Raw genomic sequence first — 21,416 nt, forward strand, 5'->3', positions numbered from 1 at the left:
TACTTACAAATGAATCGGGCTGAAATCTTTCCATGACAACTGCCATTACCAATAGATTTTTGACGCATCATGACTGCATGCTGAGGACCGTGGCCTGGTTGAAAGTGAGCTTGGTTGTAGCCAAAACCTGGTCCAGGTTGAACCATGTTCACAGATGACTGCTGCTCATAGGGTTGCTTCAGGTTATGAAGGTTTTAAAAGACGAGAATAAAAGAAAAACTGAATTTTAAAAAGGAAGAATAAAAAATTCAGAGTTTAAAAAGTGAGAGAACCCCTTTATACAGACTGTTAAGCTGATACTGACTTTAAATACACATACTACATAAAAAACAGTCAGCCTGAGTATTAGCACATCAGGCGAAAGAGCATGGATGAATGGACAGAACCTGACTCATGGTTAAAAAATGTTTTGGTGTGGGTGGTTCATTGTCAATCATTTTCTCTGAAGTGCAGCGAGGACAGGAGAACACATAGTGCTAAAAAAATACCAAAGTCCAGACTGACTTACAAATAAGATTGATTTATTTATGTATTTTTTTGTTTTTAGTCACTTCCATGGCTAGATATGTCTGCATCCTAAAGCAGTAGAGAAACTGCTGTATATATTGCAGGACTCAGAGAGAAATGAACAGCTGTTCATTATCTATGAGCGTTATTTAGAAAGTGAGTCTAAGTTAATGTATTGACCATAACTACAACCATTTCCTTCCAATCCCTCTAGTACCTCATTGGAGACGTTCAGAACAATGCTCTTGCTCCGGTCCCTCTTGCCCCCGTGACCTCTCTGACCCTGGTTGTCTGATGTAATAGTGTGCTGGGCAGCAGCCAAGATTTCATCCAGTTTATCTAAAACAAAGGCAGAGCAAGTGCAGGAAACAAACAAAGAGTAGAGAGGTAGTAAGAGTGAGCGTTAGGTAAACGAAGAAATGGGAACAACAGGTTTTCACTGAGAATCATCAACTTGCAAGGTTTAAAAAGATCCTCCTTCAGTATTACAATAGTGGTGAGAGTGATTTCTTACTTAGTGCCATCTGATACACTGTCCTCTTCTTATCAGGACCCTGAGAGGACTCATACTCTGACAAAGGAGGAGAAAAAAAGTGCATCAAACAAGCTGACTTTTAATTAAAGCTCAGGGGCTTATGATAAAGACTGATATTCACCTGCTTTCTTTTTCCACGGAGAGGCAGCTGTAGCATGCATGATTCGGGAAACAGAAATTAGATGTGACTAGAACTGCAGTGTAGTCACGTGTATAAAGCAAATGAAAGTATGGAATACATACTCAGACATATGTGATGGCGTAAATGCTGATGTGGTAAGAGGGATGGTGATGGAGAGAGAAATGATAAATAGAGCACACATGATTCTCCCACCTTTGTCCACTGTGTCCAGTACATTTGGTTAAGGAGGAAAAAACAAAGAGCAGTTGGTAACTGATAGCATCAGATAAATATATTTTTATAGATGTTAGAGACTTTAAATTTCTTAACCTTTTTTGTCTTTTTCATCAGGTAATTTCAAAGTGCAAATTTGTCAAAAGACTCCTTCCTCAAACTATTGGAAATGAAAAACAAATTCTTGGCTTTCTGCATGAGTAGTAGTACTATACCATCACTGTGCAGCGAAGCTGTAACCTGCCTAAAAGAAGCCTCCAGAAAATAAAGAGGAAAACTGGGGGATTTAAATCAATTTTCAATTCTTTGCATTCAACCCTTTGTCCCCTGTATAATCTTACCCATGTCTTCCAGCTCTGATGTCATTGACTTGGAGCGCAGGGCAATGGCAGGAGGAGTTAGTCTTTTAGTCTGCTGCGGGGCTGCCAAGGGAAGCCAGCCAAATGCAGAGTTAATGTTCAGTACTTGCATGTAAACATCCAGTCACCAATGACAACCATACGGCAACAGGCTTTTAAAGTGAAGTAAACATATAATCAGCTTTGTGGTTACATCATAAACACAGGATGGCATTTTCATACAGTACAAACGAATTTTCCATCGTACCTCTCTTCCGAGCAGTGTCTTCCAGTTCTGGGTTTCGAGCAACCATCACAACTTTTACCATGAGACTGTTGCCGCCCTGTCGGATCATGTTGACCACCTGCCGATGCCCAACCTTCACCACATTCTGGCCATTCACCTGGCAGACACAAAGACAATGAGGACTGAAGGCAGAAGAGGCTGATGTGGTGCATGTGGTGCATGTGGTGCACACACACACACACACACACACACACACACACACACACACACACACACACACACACACACACACACACACACACACACACACACACACACACACACACACACACACACACACACAGTTAGTGAAAGTCTACTACTATTCTAATATTCTAGCACTCTGGTACTGGTGCACCTTCACAGCTTTCCTATGTATGTTGTTTATTTAAGACTTTGCTTCAAACAAACAGACTTGTGCAGTCTTATAGATGGGTGCACCAGCAATTCAGGCAGCAACTGCCATAAATCACAGTTACAAAGGCTTGGGCAGCTATAAAAGTGAGTCATATTAGGTTGAATACCAATTAGCTGTATGTGTCAGCTTTAATAGAGCTTTGACAATCACCAATTTTAGACTGAATTTTTCAAGGCAACACAGAAGGTTGACCAGAAGTAGCTGTCTGAGCTTCCAGCACTTCGTACAGTAGCCATCTCTGGCTAAAATATGTTAAACACAGATAATACACAGTATATAGATACAGTACAGAGCTATGTCCATCATCTTTGTTTTCTATATTTCTCAGAATATATATAGAAGAATATATATATATATATATATATATATATATATAGACACTCACACTTTAAAAATGCATCACATTTAACATGCAAGTGAAAAAGTACAAATGGTAATCAAAACTTAAACAGTGATACTCTGCAATCTCTGCACTGTATATTCTCATTCAGGTGTTTTATGGTATCAGCTGATATTCTTTAAATAAAATAAATAAATACATTGTAATTTCCAACTAATTCAACTTTTATTGTTAGAACTTAAGTTAAAAAAAAAGCTGAACTAGCATATTAGTAGACTTTTCAGCATGCGTTGTTGTAGACATAAAGCTCAAATGTTCTTTTTTGTACATTGATGATTAATTATTGTTAAATTACACTAACAGTCACTTGGTAACAGCATGACATGATGGTTTTGTACTGACTATGGAACAGTGTGTTTCCAATAAGCACAAGTTTATCATGTTAGCTGCAAAAGTTTGGTACTTTTCTTAATTTAAACAAGACTGAGGTTTTATATTGAAATTAAGCTTTTTAAGGTCTAACAACTACCTAGCTTGTTCAATAAACTAACAAATCTTAATTAGGCAAACTGAGACAAAACAATATTTAATCAAGGTAACATCTGTTTGTGCTGTATGGGTTATATAGTACCCCCACTCATTTAATTAGTTATAAATAGCTAATTACCTCGATTAGGAAATCCCCCATTCTCAGGCCCGCCCTCCACGCCACGCCCCCCTCATCGACAGATTCCAGGTATTGCAGCGCGGGGAAAGCTGGCGTTGGAGTGAACTCCTCTATGGGAGTCTGAGCTGAGGATGATAAGATAGAAAAAAACGTGTGGACACAGATAACAAGAACATGGGTTTGAAGGAAGGGGAAAGAGAGTTTATGAAAATAGAACGTATATAGATTTATAAAGAGTGATACCTGGAAAAGAGTCTCACCTTTGGCTCCTCTAAGCACAAAGCCAAAGCCTTCATTGTCTTTCTTCTGTAGGAGCACTGTCTTCTCCTTAATGATGTAGTCACTTAGAGAGGGCAAAAGGGGAGCAGAAAAGAGAGGAAAAATGAAGAGAGATGGAGAAAAAGAGAGAGAGTTGGAGAGGAGGAGACCTATATGACTTATTTACCAAGAGCAAAGTGTTAATGTTGTGCAAATAAATCATTTTTGAATGTGGAAAAGAGCTATACTGCATCACATTATGAAATCACACTGCAGCAAAAGATGGGTTGGCTTGAGAATGTTGTACAATAGGGTGGATGGCAGGAATACAGTTAGTGTCACAATGGGAGGAAGTGTGTATGAGATGACATTCTATGCTATGGACTAATCCAGCTAGAGTTGATGAGCACTGGACTGGGGGGAAAAGCACATTAGAAAAATGTGCATATACATTTCACTGATAATGGAAACTTCCAAATACACCTAAATTGCTGTATTAGCTTTCACTGCCTCTGGCAGCTTTAGCAAGGATGTTGCTTTACCAGCTGCAGCGCACGACTACTGGTCATACGTGACACTTCAAATTATGTACAAGAAGAAGTCAGACAGGCCTCTAATCTCTCTTAACAAAAAGCTCACAGCCTACAGCCCAGGAGGGCAGAAACAGCAATCGTGAACATTTGTGATGCAATCTTATTATGAAACAGTTGGTGTATCGGCTGGCCCAGGAAGCTCCTTCATTTTTCTATTATCATGTCTGGGACATTTGGCCAAGCTGTTTTATAACCTTTCCTCTAATATCAGACTGGTTAAATAGACTTCACTCTGCCACACACAGCCACATCTCATATCATCCACTTATTTCTCGACCTGACTTTCTAACAATGTCAATTCATCTCTGGATATTTCTTTTCAGTGGCAGCTCTTTTTTGTGTTAGTTTTTGCTTCGCGACTAAATTCAAGCCGAAGCTGATTTGATTTACTATAACAGGACCAGTAGCTTGGTTGAAGATTCGTATGTATTTGGAGTGACAGCTGGACTGCTAAAACAATGCAAGACTGCAAAACTGCTCTGAGTACAGTCATATCATCTCACTGGGAACACAATTTTCTTGGCTGCCTCTCTTTTAATCAAACATTTCTGTGAATTGTGAGCACGTTCACACTGGGACCATCTTGAGAAGTATCACATACTGTATGTGAGGCATGGCTTTCTCTCACGATGCACACACGTTCAGCTTCCTTTGCTTAAGTCAGAAGACCCAAAACACAACCATGGCCCTAAATCTAACCTCAACGACATGTATTCTAAACCTAAACAAGCAGCTGCCTGGGAATAAGGTCTTCAGCCAGGGCACTTAAAAAAAATATATTATTTAAAAATGTTGGCATTTTAAAATTTAGGTCTTGACAGCATACATTATTTTACATGTCTGGCAGAGGACCCCATCACTCCACATTCATTCTGCCTCCACTACACTACCAAACCTACACCCACTCGTATACTGGTCCAAAACTAACAATAACAGTATAATATATATTTCTCCTACTGTACAGACCCTGAGTCTGACAGAGGATGTAATAAACCAAATTTGGATGTGGAATCAGTTAGATACAGTGAAGTCATGAGCGTTGGCCTACAAGCCTTAAGATCCAGACTTCAACACCAAGCTGTAACTTTAGCACTGAACAGACGATCACTAGTTTCCCCTACTGAGGTCCATCCCTTGTGTGTTCTCCATCAATGTTACTGTTTCGCCAACGCACAGCCGCCTTCCAGCCATCTGCTCCTCACACCTCATTCCTTTTTCTCTCACCCTGTCCTCCATCATGCTTTCTTTGATCCTCTCTGAGGATCAAAGTAACATGGAGTGGGTGGACGGATCCACTGGGCTCTTCATCCATCCACTTCTACAAGTGGGGGATACGTCCAGTTTTGTCCTAGAGATAGCTACAAGTTGTGTTGCTGGCCTGGAGAATAACAATGAGTTACACACATAAAGCAATTCAGCTCATGTGTCACCACACTGACCACTATGGCCTGGCCAATTAAGGCCATAAAAAGCACAAACGCCACTGATTAATCTCTGTTGGCTGCTAGGACACACTCTGGCTGAACTGGCTGCAATGGAGCTGTAAGCCTACTAGAGACCAGAGTTATTATGTACCCCCCTGAGTCATCCTCTCTTCTATCCACAATTACCGAGAAAAAGGCTGTGTTTTAACCATTCACCTGCTGAATGTACATGGAGATATACTGACTATGTGAGGAAAATACACACACACCACAAGTGAGGCACCTGACAGATGTTAGGGACACACATTACACACAGTGCAGTGGATGAACATTACATATGCATAAATATGTGTACAGCAATCAAGCACTCTGATGTATACATTATATATACTTATAATGTGAAACCACATATATTTTATTCAGTGTATATAGTCGCATGCAGACACACACAGACACACACAGACACACACACACACACCTGACCGGTATCTCAAATCAGAGCTCCGCCAACCACACTCTTGCCACTTACTGACTTATTTGCATTTATCCGTCTGTACAGTCAAAATATAACATATCATTAAATGGAATACATAAAAATATGGGATGTGAAAATGGCATTTTAAAGGAACAGGGATAGATAGGAAGTCCTGGTGAATGAAAAATATCTGCTTTAAGAAATCATGACTCAAAGAGAATGAAATACACCCACACTGTCTGACTGAAATGCATCAATATGTGCTCCCTTTCACGCGCTAACACACGCACACAGTGTTCAGAGACACACGGGAGGAAGACACAGAAATAAACATGCTGCAGAGTCTCCATTCAATAGCCATGTCCCACAGATATTCACATGCACAGGGAAAAATCTAATTTAAGACACACGAACATATGCATGCACGCACAGTCAGAGACACACAGAATACATAGCTTATTAGTCTGTCTTTGAAAAGGCACGGCCTCTCAGTAGCATCATCTACCTCTCCCCTCTCTCCATTGTCCTCTCCTCACATCCATAGCCAGCCAATGAATGAGGAAACAGCCGCTACCTGTAAATGAACCACACGCTCCTGTTTCTGGGGCCCAGTGACGGCCACGAAGAAGAGAGGGAGAGAGAGAAATCTCTCTCTCCGCATCCCCCCATTGCCATGTCCCCCCCTCCTCTCTCTCTCGTGCGCTCTACATCACCTCCTCCTCCTCCTCCTCCCGCCTCCCTCCTCCTCTCGGTCTACCAGCGAGAGCTCAGTCAAAGAGAGCCGCGAGAGTGGAAGAGAGAGAGAGAGAGAGAGAGAGAGAGAGAGGTGAGGAATGAGAAGATGAGAGAGAGAGAGACAGAGAGCATGCTGGTCTGCACCCCACATACTTCAGACAAGAGAAAGACAATGTGAAAGAAAGAGAGGTAGACAATACCAGCGATTATCACAACATGATGTGTGTGCGTGTGTTTGTGTGTGTGTGTGTCTGTGTGTGTTTGTGTGTGTTCTGGTGGATGACAGGAAGAGGGTTTGGTTGCAAAATAGGGGAGATGGAGACTTGAATTTGCAGGGTGGGGATGCGGGGGATGGGTATAAATGTAAGGCGACGCACAAAGAGAAAGAGCGAGAGACATAGAGACACTGCTTATCCACAGACTGGTGTATCACAGATATACTAACAGCTGATTCCCACCCCGGATTTACTCACACATACATACACACACATTTGCCAACTTTACTCCCTCTCCCTCCTCTCCTCTAGAGCAGAGCTGTCGTTACCATATACACTAACAAACACTCTTCCTGTCTCTATCTCTTAAACTGTAATTGACATTCTCTCAAATGCCTAGCTGCAGTAAGGGAGCATGCTCTGGATCACCTTGCTCTTAATTGAGCACCACTTCACCACGGCACTGCAATTAGGCTTAACCAACTTAACACAGATAATATAACCCCAGAGGCTGCTATTTCCATTTAGAATACAAGCGCAGCTGCATTACGTGAATATCTTTTTTGAATCACAGTGAGAGCTGCTCAGCACAAGGATAATGTCAGCGACAATCTGTAAGAGGCTGTAAAACCCCAGGGTGGCGACTGGCAAGTCTTTCTCACTAGCCCAGGGATGTAAGGCTGGGTGTTTCAGCCTCCTCGTGACTCATCGGCAGGATGATGTATGTACATGCAAAGACACAGCCCTATTCACATGCACTCTGAACAAACAAACAAACAAAACAAAAAAAAAACATGTGCAGCTTGCTTCATTATGGCATTGTTGTGTTCAGTGTAAACACGCACCAACAGAGATTGAAGCATGTGGATAGAGGTATCAAAGAAACAAGTGCATTTGTCTGCTGGAGCCAAAAAGGGGCAGAGCTGAAAATGACATGACTGCTCTTTGTGCTTTCTGTGCTGACGTGTTCACAGAGTCAAACAATGGAGAACAAGAGCTGTTCAGGATCACCAGAAAACAGGCACATACACAACGTAGGAAGACGTACAATGGCTGACACAAAAAGGGTGCACTCACAGACACACACACACACACACACACACGCATACACGAACCCCCTGTTACCCCCGGAACAGCGGCATGTCAGCTATTTCAATCACCTTGACTGGTCTCACAGTCGTACCTTACAGTAATAAACCAGACAGCAGGCAGTTCAGCTGCTGCCCACACTCATGCACAGCTAGAACTATGTATATCAGGGGCTGCAGCTGAAGAAGTTTATTCTAGTTTCATTAGTTAATCTATTTGCTTGGCCAGGGTTGAAAGGGGCTGATGCCTGACGCAGCATGCATTGTGAAAGAAGAACATCACAGCTAACGTTTTTTGAAAGCTCAGTTTACTGAGGACTAAAAGTGATTTTGTTTTTTGTCCAACTTACTGATTGATCCACTACTGTTGTTTTTTTTTTTTTAACAGATCTATGGTTGTAAGGCCAATAGCACGTGTACTCACCTGGGGCCATCAGTACCATCATAGGCTCCAACAGTAACATTACGGAAAAGCTTCCTCTTGGCTTTCTCACTGCGCGTCTCTGTAAGGCACATGCAGAGAGCTCATTTCAAACTTTGAACTTTTATCACGACACCTCCTCTGTCTTGTTGTAGAAGTGTTTGCAGCACAAGACACAATTAAATCGAAATATATTTACACCTTTTTTTGTGTCTTCAATGTGACATATGGTTTGCTTACTGGGTGAAGAGTGCAAATGTGAAAATAGGAGGAAAGTGAGTGTCTTAGTTCTACATGTGCCACTGTCTACTGCTAAAAAGCTGCTGGTAATCATGACTGTAACATGTGCTGGGTGTTATGGTGACTTAAAGGATAATTCCAGCCTGAAGGAAAAAGGAACCCATTTTTCAACATGTCCTTTTTTACGTCTATAGTATGAGCTATTTTTCATAACTGTTATGCATTTTGAGAATAATGAATCAAGAAATACATGCATTGCAATATGTAGATAAATGATTAAAAAACACGACTTGTTTCAAAATCTCTAAATATAACTTAATTCTAGCCAGCTACAAAATCTTTCAACAGACTAAAACAACTCTAAAGAACAGTTTAAACATTTACCAGAATGGAAATCATATAATTAGTATTTAAAAACCCAATTTCTTAGAAGATCCTCCTGGTTTTGTCTTACCTGACCTGGCGTCTTTGCTTAGAGCCACCACCTCTTCCACACAGTCTGAAGGAAACCATCCAGTGCGACCCTTCACTGTCCCCTCCCAGTATCCCCCCTCTCCTACACTCAACACTGAGACAGACAAATAGATAGGTGAACACAAAGGCATAAATAGATGTGCAGAATTGAATTTGGGTAGTAAATGTACTCTCGCATACCCTTACAACGATACATATCTTCCTCTCAACTGGCCTTGTTTGCCTTTAGCTCCCTTTTTAAAATAACATTGTAGAATCCACAGAGAATGACAAAGGAACATTGCTTTGCTTTGTGATGATTGGATGCACTTGCTGCTGTTTTTAGGTAGGTACATGTTTTCAAGTACTGTGCTTAGCTACAGTTTTAAGGTTGCTCTACTTTACTTGAGTACTTCCTTGAGTGGAGACAGATTTGCATTATTAGCCTGTCTCAGCAGTGTGAGGCTGGATGGTACTAAGTCTAAGACGGACAGGTAGAATAGAGCTGAAGGAGATTATATTTTATTAAATAGGGTACATTTAGAGCAGTGTACACACAGCCACAGGCACATTATGGTGTTAGCAGCAGATGAGATATCTAGTTTTTATAATTTGCTCATTAGTTGAGTGAACCTGTTTATTTTGTGTGATTGACCTCGCCTATGCTTACCTGTCCAGGTGGTAGGGTCCAGTTAAGTGAGGCAGAAGGTAAAATGCTAAACTGATGAGTGGAGGAGAGACGAGGTGGCAGCTTGCTGTGACGCTGTGGGTGTTTTTTTTTTTTTTAAACAATGTTTCCTTTTTTTGCTTTACTTTTGCCTGCTGAGCTGTTTCTTAAATTTTCCTTTGTTTTTCAACTGCCAAATAATACAATTTCCTATTTATATGAGGAGCTGGCACAACAGGAACACTGAGTACTTTTTCTAATTGTTTAGCCAATATTTTTTGTACATTTAAGTTTTTACAATGAATTTCACTCGTAACACATTGCTATTTCCTTTTGTAAGTGTGTCACCTTTAACTTTGTCCCCTTTGTTGAGTGAGAGCTCCCTGTCTCCACTGGCAGAGTGGGCACGAGTGGCCACATACACCCGCCCTGGCACTGCACTGTACATACGCTTCATCTGACCTCCCCCACTGCCCGCTGAAGTTGTACTAGGAAAGGAAAAAGACAGAGGCACATATATAGCTGTGAGATAAGAATGTGTTGCACCCTCTGGAAAAACAAGTGCGACAAAGTGAGCCGACACACAGCTTGTCAGGTTAGATCAGAGACAGTCGTTGAGTCATACTCATCACTCATACCAACAGTAAGAATACATGCTGCAGTCTCGTTGCTGTAAGTGTGTTGCATTATCGTGTCTCTACTCCGAGCTCTACAAGTGCTGTAAACACATAATTTTAGCAGTTAGAATACATGAAATTAATGTAGCGTAGGTGCCATTTAGCACACAAAGAGTTGGTGTAATGAATAATGGACTGATGAGAAATAATGTAAAGAGTGTGGAGGTGGATGTTTATCAAGTTGTTTAGTGCTAATTAGTTAATGTAAAAATAGTAACACACAAGTCCAAAATGGTCAAACCAGCAAACACCAGTTTGTCAAGATTCCCGCAATGAGTATAAACATACTGATGTTAGCATTTAGCTTAAAGCTGTGCTGTAGAGCCAGACAGAGCCATAAGTTTGGCTGTTGCCACAGATCTGTGGCACCACCACCTACGTTTTAAATCTTTTTTCTCCCTGGTAATATCTCCCCCATATCTGTTGGTTTGAAGGACAATAAAACCCTCCCATACCACACCTAAAATATGTGACATCTGTGCAGCTAAATATAGTAGACAGTATGCAGCTGAGACACAAATAGTAATTTCCCTGTAACTGGAGATTAGTAAGTCCCTACTGGTTGATGGCCTTAAAAGACTCCCACTCTTAAGATACGTGGTGCATCTCCCCTCCACAGGCTCCTCACCCCTGTCTGCCTCGTGGCTGCCGGTGCCTCTCTTCTGTGTCACTCTGGCCTCCTCTCCCTCTGGATGGAGAGCGAATACGAGTTCTAGGGCTGCTGGAGCTTCTCATGCCTATGGAGGCCCTACGCTGGCCCTGCAGAAACACACCAAGTCCCATAAAGACTGAATGTCAAAGCTGATCTAGTAACTAATGAAGTATGGTTAAATACCGTGCATCCAGAAAGTATTCCCAGTGCTGAACTTTTTCCACATTTTCTTATGTTACAGCCTTATACCTTAATGGATCAAATTCGTTATCTTCCTCAAAATTCTACAAACAATATCCCTTAATGACAATGTGAAAGTTTGTTTTAAATCTTTGCAACTTTATTCAAAATAAAAAATGAACAAATCACGTGTACATAAATATTTGTCATTTGCCATGCCACTCTAAACTGAGCTCTGGTGCATCCACTTTCCACTGATCATTTTTGAGATGTTTCTACAACATGATTTGAGTTAATCTGTGGGGAATTCAGTTGACTGGAAATAATTTGGAAAGTCATACACATGTCTATATATGGTCCCACAGTTAAAGGTGCATGTCAGAGCACAAACCAAGCCATGAAGTCCAAGGAATTGTCTGCAGACCTCCAAGACAGGATTGTATCAAGGCTCAGATCTGGGGAAAGGCGCAGAAAATTTTCTGCAGCATTGAAGGTCCCAATGAGCACAGTGGCCTCCATAATCTAATAAATAGAGGAAGTTTGGAACCACCAGGACTCTTCCTGAAGTGATCTAAAGAGAAGGGCCTTAGTCGGGGAGGTGACCAAGAATTCAATGGACACTCTGAAAGAGCTCCAGCATTTCTCTGTGGTGATAGGAGAACCTTCCAGCAGAGCAACTCTGCAGCACTCCACCAATCAGCCTGTATGGTCGAGTGGCCAGACAGAAATCACTCCCCAGTAAAAGGCACATGATAGTCCGCCCAAAGGACTCTCAGACCATGAGAAACTACGTTCTCTGGTATACTAAAAAAGATTGAACTCTTTGGCCTGAATGCCAAGTGTCATGTCTGGAGGAAACAGACACCGCTCACCACCTGGTCAATACCATCCCTACAGTAAACCATCGTGGTTGCAGCATCATGCTGTGGGAATGATTTTCAGTGGCAGAAACTGGGAGACTAGTTAGGATCGAGGGAAAGATGAATGCAGCAATGTACAGACATCCTTCATGAAAACCTTTTCCAGAGCACTCTGGACCTCAGACAGGGGCAACGATTCATCTTTCAATAGGACAACAACAGTCAGATAACAAAAGATAACAAAAGAGTGGCTAAGGTGAAGACTCTGTGAATGTCCTTGAGTGGCCCAGCCTTGAACCCAATTGAACATCTCTGGAGAGATCTGAAAATGGCTGTGCACCGAGGCTCCCCATCCAACCTAATGGAGCTTGAGAGGTACTGCAAAGAAGAATGGGACAACTGGCCAAAAATAGGTGTGCCAAGCTTGTAGCATCATGCTCTAAAGGACTTGTGGCTGTAAGTGGTGCTAAAGGGATTTTAACAAAGTATTAAGCAAAGGTTCTGAATACTTATGTACAGGTGATTTTTTTCATTTTTTATTTTTAACAAATTTACAAAGGGACAAAAGGTATTTCATTATGGGGTATTGTTTGAATTTATAAATTTTAGAATAAGGCTGTAACATAACAAAATGTGGAAAAAGTACTGGGTATACTTTTTGGATGCACTGTAAGTTCTGATTTATATCTAATGACACATACATCAACAGATAACCATCTACTTAATGGTTTTTAGTACCTGTCCAGGGTTGGGATTGGTTGCAGCCTTGCCTGGCAGGCCGAGGGGGTCGGACTGGGTCATGGTGTTATCACTGTTAGCACGCAGCAGTGGGTGGGAATGAAGTGAGGGGAGAGGCAGCGTGTGGGCACTCTCTTTGCGCTTAGGAACATACTTTGGAGATTCCAAAAAGGGCACTGGAAATGGTGGTGTGAGGCATATCATTGAAATTTAGGGGTGAGGAGTATGAAATAAGGATTTGAAAGGATGAAATGGAGGGAGAAATTAGGTGGGTTGTTAGTGAAACGAGGGAGTTTTGCAAGGGCGACAGGTTCAAGACGACAGGTTCAGGAAAAGTACGAAAAGGCATGTGTAGGGAACTGATGTAAGAGATAGTTTAAAAACGTACCTATGTCAGAGTCTTTGTGGTTTTTGATGAGTTCCCCAAGTTCAAAGTGACCAGACATTACAGCTAGCTGTAAACACAAAATAAAATGAGATATAATTGTTATAGGTTCTAACATATTGCTTTTCCTTTTTTCATTGCGCAATATTCATTTTCCTCTTTCAGTCAAAGCCACTCTAATAACTCAGCAAACAACGTGAGCAAACCATATGATTTTCAACATACCTGAAAAGGGGTCTGACCATGCTTGTTCTTTGCCTCCTTATTTGCTCCCCTGTACAGAAGAACACGGACACAGCGCTCCTGATCATTCAGGGAGGCAAAGTGATCAGTTAACACCTTTAGAAAAATCTGCAGTAATAGTTATGTTAATATTGGTTCAATACAGCGGATATGTTTCCATACTTGCCTTATTGTACAGGGCAGAAATGTGAAGTGCAGTGTTCCCTGAGGCATTTTGAGAAGTGATGTCAGCCCCATAAAACAGCAGATGCTCCAAGTGCTGGGCAAAGCCATTCTGGCAAGCCTTTTAATGTCAAAAGTGTGATGGATATATAGTCATAAATTGTCAGTATTACAAAATATAGAATGACAGAAGTGAAGGGAGGTAATTTCATTTAGTATTTTTTCAGTGCAATAGAGCTAGAAAGAATAGGGGAGAAAAAGAGACAATGTAAAAGAATTACAAAGTAAAAGAAAGGGAATGTCTTACATCCACATTTAGATCCATAATTACCCTACAGAAAAACAGGTCAGAGCCAATTACACTGGGCCATGGTGGAAAAGAAAGGAGACAAAAAACATTAAAACAACAGAATTGAGCTTTGTGCAGCCAGATAGGTTTCCTCATATTTTTCTGCAGGGACTAAAATATCACAAGATACATACAAAGTAAAGAAAGAAGACACACAGCACGGAAAAACCAAAATAAAATACCATGACAACCAGCTCGCAGTACAAACGCAAATTTATCAGAATGTCACAGAGACGTGAATGTAGGCAATGCATCCATATCTACAGATATTATCCAATGCTCTTTCTGAACTGGATTCAGCTCAAGATGACTCAGAACTGAGCAGATTTAGGGAAACTCTGTGGTCACATCATTCCCTTCAGTTTAGGTGCATTTGTCTCTGAAAGGCTGATGTGCATGGTTAGATGGTGGGATGAAGGGTACCTTATGTATTTCTTCCATTCCAAACTCCTCTTCATCCCTGTGCTATGGAAAGAGAGAAGGAGGGGAGGAAGGAGAGAGAATGGAGAGACGAGTGAGGAAGGCAGAGAGGAGAGTGAGAAAATGGTGAGAGAGGCTGAGGAAATGATGGTATGTTGCATTAACCACAGTGAAAAGCTGGGGACATGTTGGTGCATTGCTTAGTTGTACATAAAGAGAGAGACAAAAATCAGTGATGCTTTACATAAAAATATGAAAGGAAACTATGAGACAATATCAAAGTCAACTGAAGGGAGAGACAGACAGGTAGATAGACATATACTGTTGTTTGTGGCTTCACAATAAAGCTGAAGTAGTAAACTATCCATTGCTACCTGATGGGACTCATCCCAGCCATTCTCATCTCTTGTCCCTAGTTTTGCCCTGTAGTACAGCAAGGTCTCGCAGCAGGACGTGTCGCCCCCTGTCAGTACAGTGTGGTATAGCGGGGTCAGGCCACAACGGTCTTTGTAGTCTGGTGACGCTCCGAAGGACAAGAGAGTCTGGCAAAAACAAAGCCCTGGTGTTTGTAATGAATGAAAGTGTGTAATATATTTTCTAGTAGATTAAAAGATGATGCTACAATTATTGATAGAATGAGTTATCGTGATAATAATAATAATAATAATAATAATAATAATAATAATAATAATAATAATAATACAAATTAGACTATAAATACTACTCAGAATGTAAATCAATACAGTTTGATTATTTCACATGTAATCTCATACAAACTATCAGATACTTCTAAATGTTTATGCTGAAGCTGCAGCAAACACCATCTGGGAAAGAGCCACTACACTCAGGGGCCACTTCATTAGGTACACCTGTACAATCTAATGCAATCCAATGCTACAGCACTGCCATAAATGCTACGTTTACAAGGTTATAATTTGTCAGGATTTAGATTAAAAACTGCTAGAAGGATGATAACGCTACTATGTGTTTATAGTGTGTGGTGGAGTCATACCTAGCCAATCAAGTGGCCAGTGAGTGTATGCCATAGTGTTATGCTGACAGTATATGAGTTCCAATTAAATGCTTTTAGCCATGTCATCAACCGCACCTTTTGATACAGTATTTGCAATAGGCATTTATTTACCTTAAGGCATTTTTATAAAATATGTTAATGATGTAACTTTGCCAAAATAGCTACAAATGTCTAATTGCAATCTGCAAGCATGCTTCTTAAATTCAAATTCCATACCAGGAGGCCTGTGTGATTGTGATTCCTAACAGCTTTGTGCACCGGAGTCAAGCCATCTCTGCTTCGAAAGTCCAAATGAGCACCGCCCTGCACCAGCACCCTGATACCTTCTATCGGCATGCTGGACTGTATGGCCACAGATAGTGGGGTCTCTAAGCCACAAAGGTAAGGGGGGTAAGAAAGGTCAAAGTGAAAAGCCACCTTCACATATTCTTGCAGTATTGTATGTCAAAAATCAAAGTTTTACAGTAAGTTTCACACACAGCCTTGCGATAAACTCACCTCCGCTGTCAGGGTCATGAAAATTGGGATCGAGACCTTTATCAAGGATTTTTGCCATCTTTTCTATTGCTCCAGTCTGAATATAATCCAGGAACTTCTTCAGACTGGCCTGAGAGTGGAACAAGAGAAAGGAAAAGAATGTCATTGAGTGGAAATGAAAACTGTACTGCAGAAAGGTTTATTTGAAGGAGAAATACCTTTGTGTGGAGCTTGGCTAGAGCCTTTTCATCCAGATTTGTCTGTTTATAAACTCTGGTTTTGTACCTAAACTGAGGACCAGAAAAAGATAAGTGTGAAAACTGTGACTCATCCCCAGTAGCTGCAACACAGTTCAGTGGCAGCGTTCATAGAAGAAATACCTAAACAAATTACTATTTCTACTGTAATTCTGCATTTCAGATGATTTGTACACTATAACATGTTTATTGAAAGGAGAGAAGAAGTATTAGATAATTAGTAGCAGTGTATTCACACAATATTGGCCTGTGATTTTTGAGCAAATAATTAAATCTTGGTCATTTCAGCATTTCAGCTTCAAACCACAAAAAGGACCATTGTTAACTGCAGCAAAACTCTCACTGTCAGTCTCACAGAAAGTCAGTCTCCCACTCAGAGTCAACAGAACAGCTCTATAAATTATTTCTTTAAATTATAAAGTCAGATTTGTTTTTTCATCACATATGGGGCTGAATGGGTTAAGCCCATCACTGAGCTACAGATAAACTGTAGAAAGAATCAAAGAAGCCCAACTAAAAGCCATGAGCTCAGAGGGTTTACAGTACTCTGCTTCTTCTCTGTATGGTGCTCTGCAACCGTTTAACCTACCTGGCTGGTTGTGCTGTCTCTACATCAGAACTGTACTGTGATAACAAGTAATTGATTGGCTGAGGAACTTGGACGTGAGGGGGGAAGTCTAAGCTTCAATCTAGCATGTGACAGCTGAACAAACATCACACTGCACCTCAGACAAACAGAGAGAAGTTGAATTTTTAAAACTTTAAAGGTGCATCCTAACAGAAGCCAACTTGTCTAACTTTTAAAATAAAATTGCAATATTGCTAATATAAATAACTGAAGGTAGACACTGTAAGAACTAACAATATTCAGAAACTAACGTGTTGCGTGCAAATACTGGTTCTAATTCTAGGACTGACTCAGAATGGCATTACTCATGTTATGCATACTGTACATGCACTCATACTGCTGTGAGAAGCCTTCTGCTTTGGAGCATAATCTAGTTACAAGGCCTCATTAGTGCACAGACGTCCTCATCTGGATCCGTGTCAAGAATGTAAAAACTGTGGTGTGAGGCCAAACCCTAAGTGCGGAATATACTATCTCAGCCCCACCCAGTTCATCAACAGCTGGACCACCAGAGGGCACTGTGACATAATGGCATCACAGCATGAAAATGTTATATTCAGATCGTATGCAACCCACATCACAAAAAGTGGGGAAAATATCATTTGTGGGTTACATAATATACACAATGAAATTAAATCCACCGGATTTTTTGTCAAAATGTAATTTACTCAGCTCATTTATTCTGCTGAACAAGGGAATTATGAAACCACAGTCATTTGCTTGCAACTGGATGAGATTCCTTAGGGGTTTTAAAAGTATGAAGCAGTGCAATAGTTATCAACAAACTACAAATGCTGCATAATATGGAAAGTGTACATTAGCTGTAGATAATAAATCTTATTAACAGCTGCATCTATTCAACTTATTTTACCCCGAATTCTTTCAAAGTGCACAGCGTGCTTGCACTAAGGAAAGTAATGTTCTCTGTATCTTACTGTATTTAGGAATTTGGGTGGAGAATGGAGGTGCAGATTTTTAGAGTTTCTAAATCTAACTATACATTTGACAACTTTTAGGACAACAAATACATTAACCAAGAACTGTATGTCCTAACATATATCATTCTTGACTGCAGAGAAGTCTTGGAACAATTGAAGTTTTGTGATTATATCAAACCTAACTAAAAAAATGACAGTGAATTCCTTAAATATTTAAAGAATCTCAGTATCAGAGTGGCTGTTAATGCTAAGGACATACTTGGGCCCATCAGTATTTCTGCACACATGTCTACCTCCATACCTCCAGGTAAGGCACCCCTTTCTCAAAGGACTGCGAGTAGTCATGCAGGGCCCGCTCCTCCTCCAGAAACTTTGCATCTCGCCCGTCTCCAGCCGGCTGGAAGAGGCCATAGTTGTAGACGTCCCACAATGACTCACTGAGTGAGCAGATGATCTGCTGCTTAGCGTTCCACACCGTGCAGTCCTGGTCAAACTGGAGACACCTCTGACAAGCAGGGAGCACAAAGTAGAGCATTCACGTATGAATGCTACACATGTTCTGAAAGCTGAAATAACAGCTATGATGGCAGTTTTTAGGGGACACGATGTGTAATGGCAAAATTAAAGGACAGGGTCCCTAAAAATATATTTTTTGTTGATTATTTAATGTTCTGTCCAACAAAGAAAGGAAAAACTGCACATGTACATCCATATGTGGGTGGGAAAACTGGCCAAAAGCTATCAAAAAAGCTATCAACAATCCTTGCATTAGTGATGTGGTTTAAGTGCTATAACATTGAAAAAATGAATTCATAAGCCAATAATAATAATAATAATAATAATAATAATAGCAATAATAGAGGCCATTCTGCATAATAGGATAAATGCTAACCTTTATTTCTACTACTTTAAGTACTATACATATCCCTATAATACTTGTATTTGTTTTAATTTTTTTTTTTGTTTGAATGTGTCAAACTATGTATGCACATGGTTTTATTATCACACATTTTGTGCTAGTGAGTTTAGTTAAAGCACCAATGGTGTAGTTTTACTCTGGATTAACGGTGGAGCATGAGGATTTTAACATCAGTTGCTGAATGATTAATGCATTAGAATGTGGTGTGTGCTGAATATGAATGAACTACTTTTTAATAATTAATCATTTAATACATTCATGCAAATAAGAAGATTTCTTCTATCCTAATAGAATATGCGATAAGAGCATTCAGGTCTAGCTCACATTTATTTTAACACTACTTTTTGTCTCACATGTAATTAATGGCTAAAGTTACTATACTAGAGTAAAGATTTTCCCTTTTACCACGTTGTTCTTTAATCTGTGAATACACAACAGTCCTGGAGAGAATAAACCAGTTTAGAGAGTAAAATCTCTGGTTCTTGCTATGTATCATACATCAGTGATACATCAATGGCCACAGTGAAATACCTCAGATGTATTATTTGTGTTGGTTAGCCTAACTAGATTACACTACCCGTTTGATTACATTATCCCATTGTCTTGCATTTTTACAAGATGATCAGCTCTTACTAAAGTCTAGAGCTGGAAGACAGAGCTGACTTGGAGAAGGGCTTTAACACCAAGGCTGAGAGGGAGGAATGAGATGTATGCATCCATGCTATTGTTCCATTTCAGAGAACTGTAAGTAAAATTGCACAGCTCAGCACACTTCCATGTCCCCTCTGCACCCCTGAAGCCTCCACCCTCCACAGCTCCCCTCTGCTCCCCCCTCTAAGTTGCAGTATTTGATAGTGTAGCCAACTCTATTGGCATGGCAACCAGTTCATTAGTGAAGGCAGGCACCCGTTGCCGTAGCAATGTCTTGGTGGTCCCCAGGAGGTAAACCACATGATGAGGATGTGTGTATGTGCACGTATATAAGTGAGTTGTAAAGCATCCAATATGTGTGTGTGTGTGTTTCCTATGAGTATGTAGTTGTGTAGTGTATATATTTGAGTGTGTATATGTGTGTGTATGTGTGTGAGTGCATGCATATATATAAGTTGTAAAGCATCCAATATGTGTGTGTGTGTGTGTGTGTGTGTGTGTGTGTGTTCCCTTGAGTTTGCATTGTGTAGTGTATATATTTGTGTATGTGAAAGAGAAAGAACGTGAGTAGCTGATACCTGAGAGAGAAGTCTAATATAATTTATGCCGTATACCACAGTGATATCCTCTCCCCATCTCTATGTATTATACAATCAAGGATTTTGTGAAGTCTTTCTCAGTGGAGTTAGACCTTTACCGTGCAGTTGTCTGGTTTCTGTAAATGCACACAGCCTGCTCTTTGCTCATTCCTTCCACAACTGACTCTTCATAAACCTAATTTCTTCTTTCACTCTCTTTATGTAGCTCCTAATATTCACTCCTTTCTTTCATACTCTTTTATTCATCTCAATAACATTTGGCATGGTTTGGGGTGCTAAGTCTTTGTCAGTGGTGTACACAATGGAATATGATGCCTGTGGCTGATGGAGACCGAAGAGCAACACAAATACCTTTCACATAATCCTTCGTTTTCAGTCACTCCCTTCCACAGCTCTCCCCAAACTCATTAAAAGCCTATTAGATAATTAGCAATTACTGTTATATTGAGGGCATATTAGCTGACATGTAGAACAGTCGGCATGTTCAGGGAGTTGAAAATGGAGAAAAAGAAGATGGGGGAGGGGTTACATTGGGACATCCATTCTCACCTGGATATGACATTTGTGGGCTGGCCAATTCTCACCTGCTGCCACCGTACAGCAGAGAGCTGCCATAAGTGTGAATTGATACAAACTTCTGCTTCCCAAACTAATTATGACCATACCTGACCCAAGGCAGATGCTTAGATGATGATGTTGACTAAAATTGTCTGCACTCTTGGGTTGCTCAACAGAAGTCAAGCTCTGAATTTTATCTACTTCCTTTTGGGACTCATCCCTGGGCTTGTGGGGTGTCTGCAATGAGAATGCTTTGAAATAAGAGAAGGGCTTGTACAGCTTGTGCGCACTGTTTGGCTAATGTAAAAAATGGATGTATCAAGTACCCCTGGGTTCTTTTCAGAGGCTAATTTGCAACAGATGTAGAGTCAACACTGCAGCAAAGTGACTGAAAAAATGTTTTAATTTAGGGATGCAACACCACTGGGTTTAAAAGGGAAACAGTTCTGAATCCTTTTGGTTGCACCAGGAAAGTGTATTAGCAATAACAAATAGTAGGAAACAGCACACTAACAAATGTACAAATTGTCACAAATCTCTATCACAGTGTATCATCAGTGCTGGAATAACATAATGTTTGTGATGGTCATTTAATTAGCAGTGGAGACTATTTATAACCGTACTTCAAGATAAGTAAAATTTTACACATGCCAAATAGATATACTGTATATGAGA

General features: G+C 40.6%; 1 protein-coding gene across 7 annotated transcripts in view; it reads right to left on the reverse strand.

The window, feature by feature from the left end:
• LOC137105626 (SH3 and multiple ankyrin repeat domains protein 1-like) overlaps positions 1–21,416 on the reverse strand; it is a 41,003-nt gene that overhangs the window by 7,417 nt on the left and 12,170 nt on the right. For 4 of the 7 annotated variants that reach the window (XM_067488079.1, XM_067488080.1, XM_067488081.1 and 1 more), the window contains 23 exons: positions 18,316–18,519; positions 16,410–16,481; positions 16,213–16,321; positions 15,931–16,082; positions 15,056–15,223; positions 14,685–14,726; positions 13,917–14,033; positions 13,733–13,810; positions 13,511–13,577; positions 13,123–13,298; positions 11,321–11,451; positions 10,364–10,503; positions 9,350–9,463; positions 8,659–8,737; positions 3,707–3,789; positions 3,447–3,571; positions 2,004–2,139; positions 1,739–1,819; positions 1,377–1,385; positions 1,164–1,190; positions 1,022–1,078; positions 725–846; positions 50–176 (listed from right to left, as the gene is read on the reverse strand). In XM_067488079.1, coding sequence (XP_067344180.1) covers positions 50–176; positions 725–846; positions 1,022–1,078; positions 1,164–1,190; positions 1,377–1,385; positions 1,739–1,819; positions 2,004–2,139; positions 3,447–3,571; positions 3,707–3,789; positions 8,659–8,737; positions 9,350–9,463; positions 10,364–10,503; positions 11,321–11,451; positions 13,123–13,298; positions 13,511–13,577; positions 13,733–13,810; positions 13,917–14,033; positions 14,685–14,726; positions 15,056–15,223; positions 15,931–16,082; positions 16,213–16,321; positions 16,410–16,481; positions 18,316–18,519 — 2,416 coding nt within the window. Of the gene's footprint in view, positions 1–49; positions 177–724; positions 847–1,021; positions 1,079–1,163; positions 1,191–1,376; positions 1,386–1,738; positions 1,820–2,003; positions 2,140–3,446; positions 3,572–3,706; positions 3,790–8,658; positions 8,738–9,349; positions 9,464–10,363; positions 10,504–11,320; positions 11,452–13,122; positions 13,299–13,510; positions 13,578–13,732; positions 13,811–13,916; positions 14,034–14,219; positions 14,587–14,684; positions 14,727–15,055; positions 15,224–15,930; positions 16,083–16,212; positions 16,322–16,409; positions 16,482–18,315; positions 18,520–21,416 lie in introns of those variants that run through there. The other 3 variants (XM_067488082.1, XM_067488086.1, XM_067488085.1) reach the window with 3 other exon arrangements.

The sequence above is a fragment of the Channa argus genome, chromosome 20 (assembly GCF_033026475.1).
Source record: "Channa argus isolate prfri chromosome 20, Channa argus male v1.0, whole genome shotgun sequence".
Lineage (NCBI taxonomy): Eukaryota > Metazoa > Chordata > Actinopteri > Anabantiformes > Channidae > Channa > Channa argus.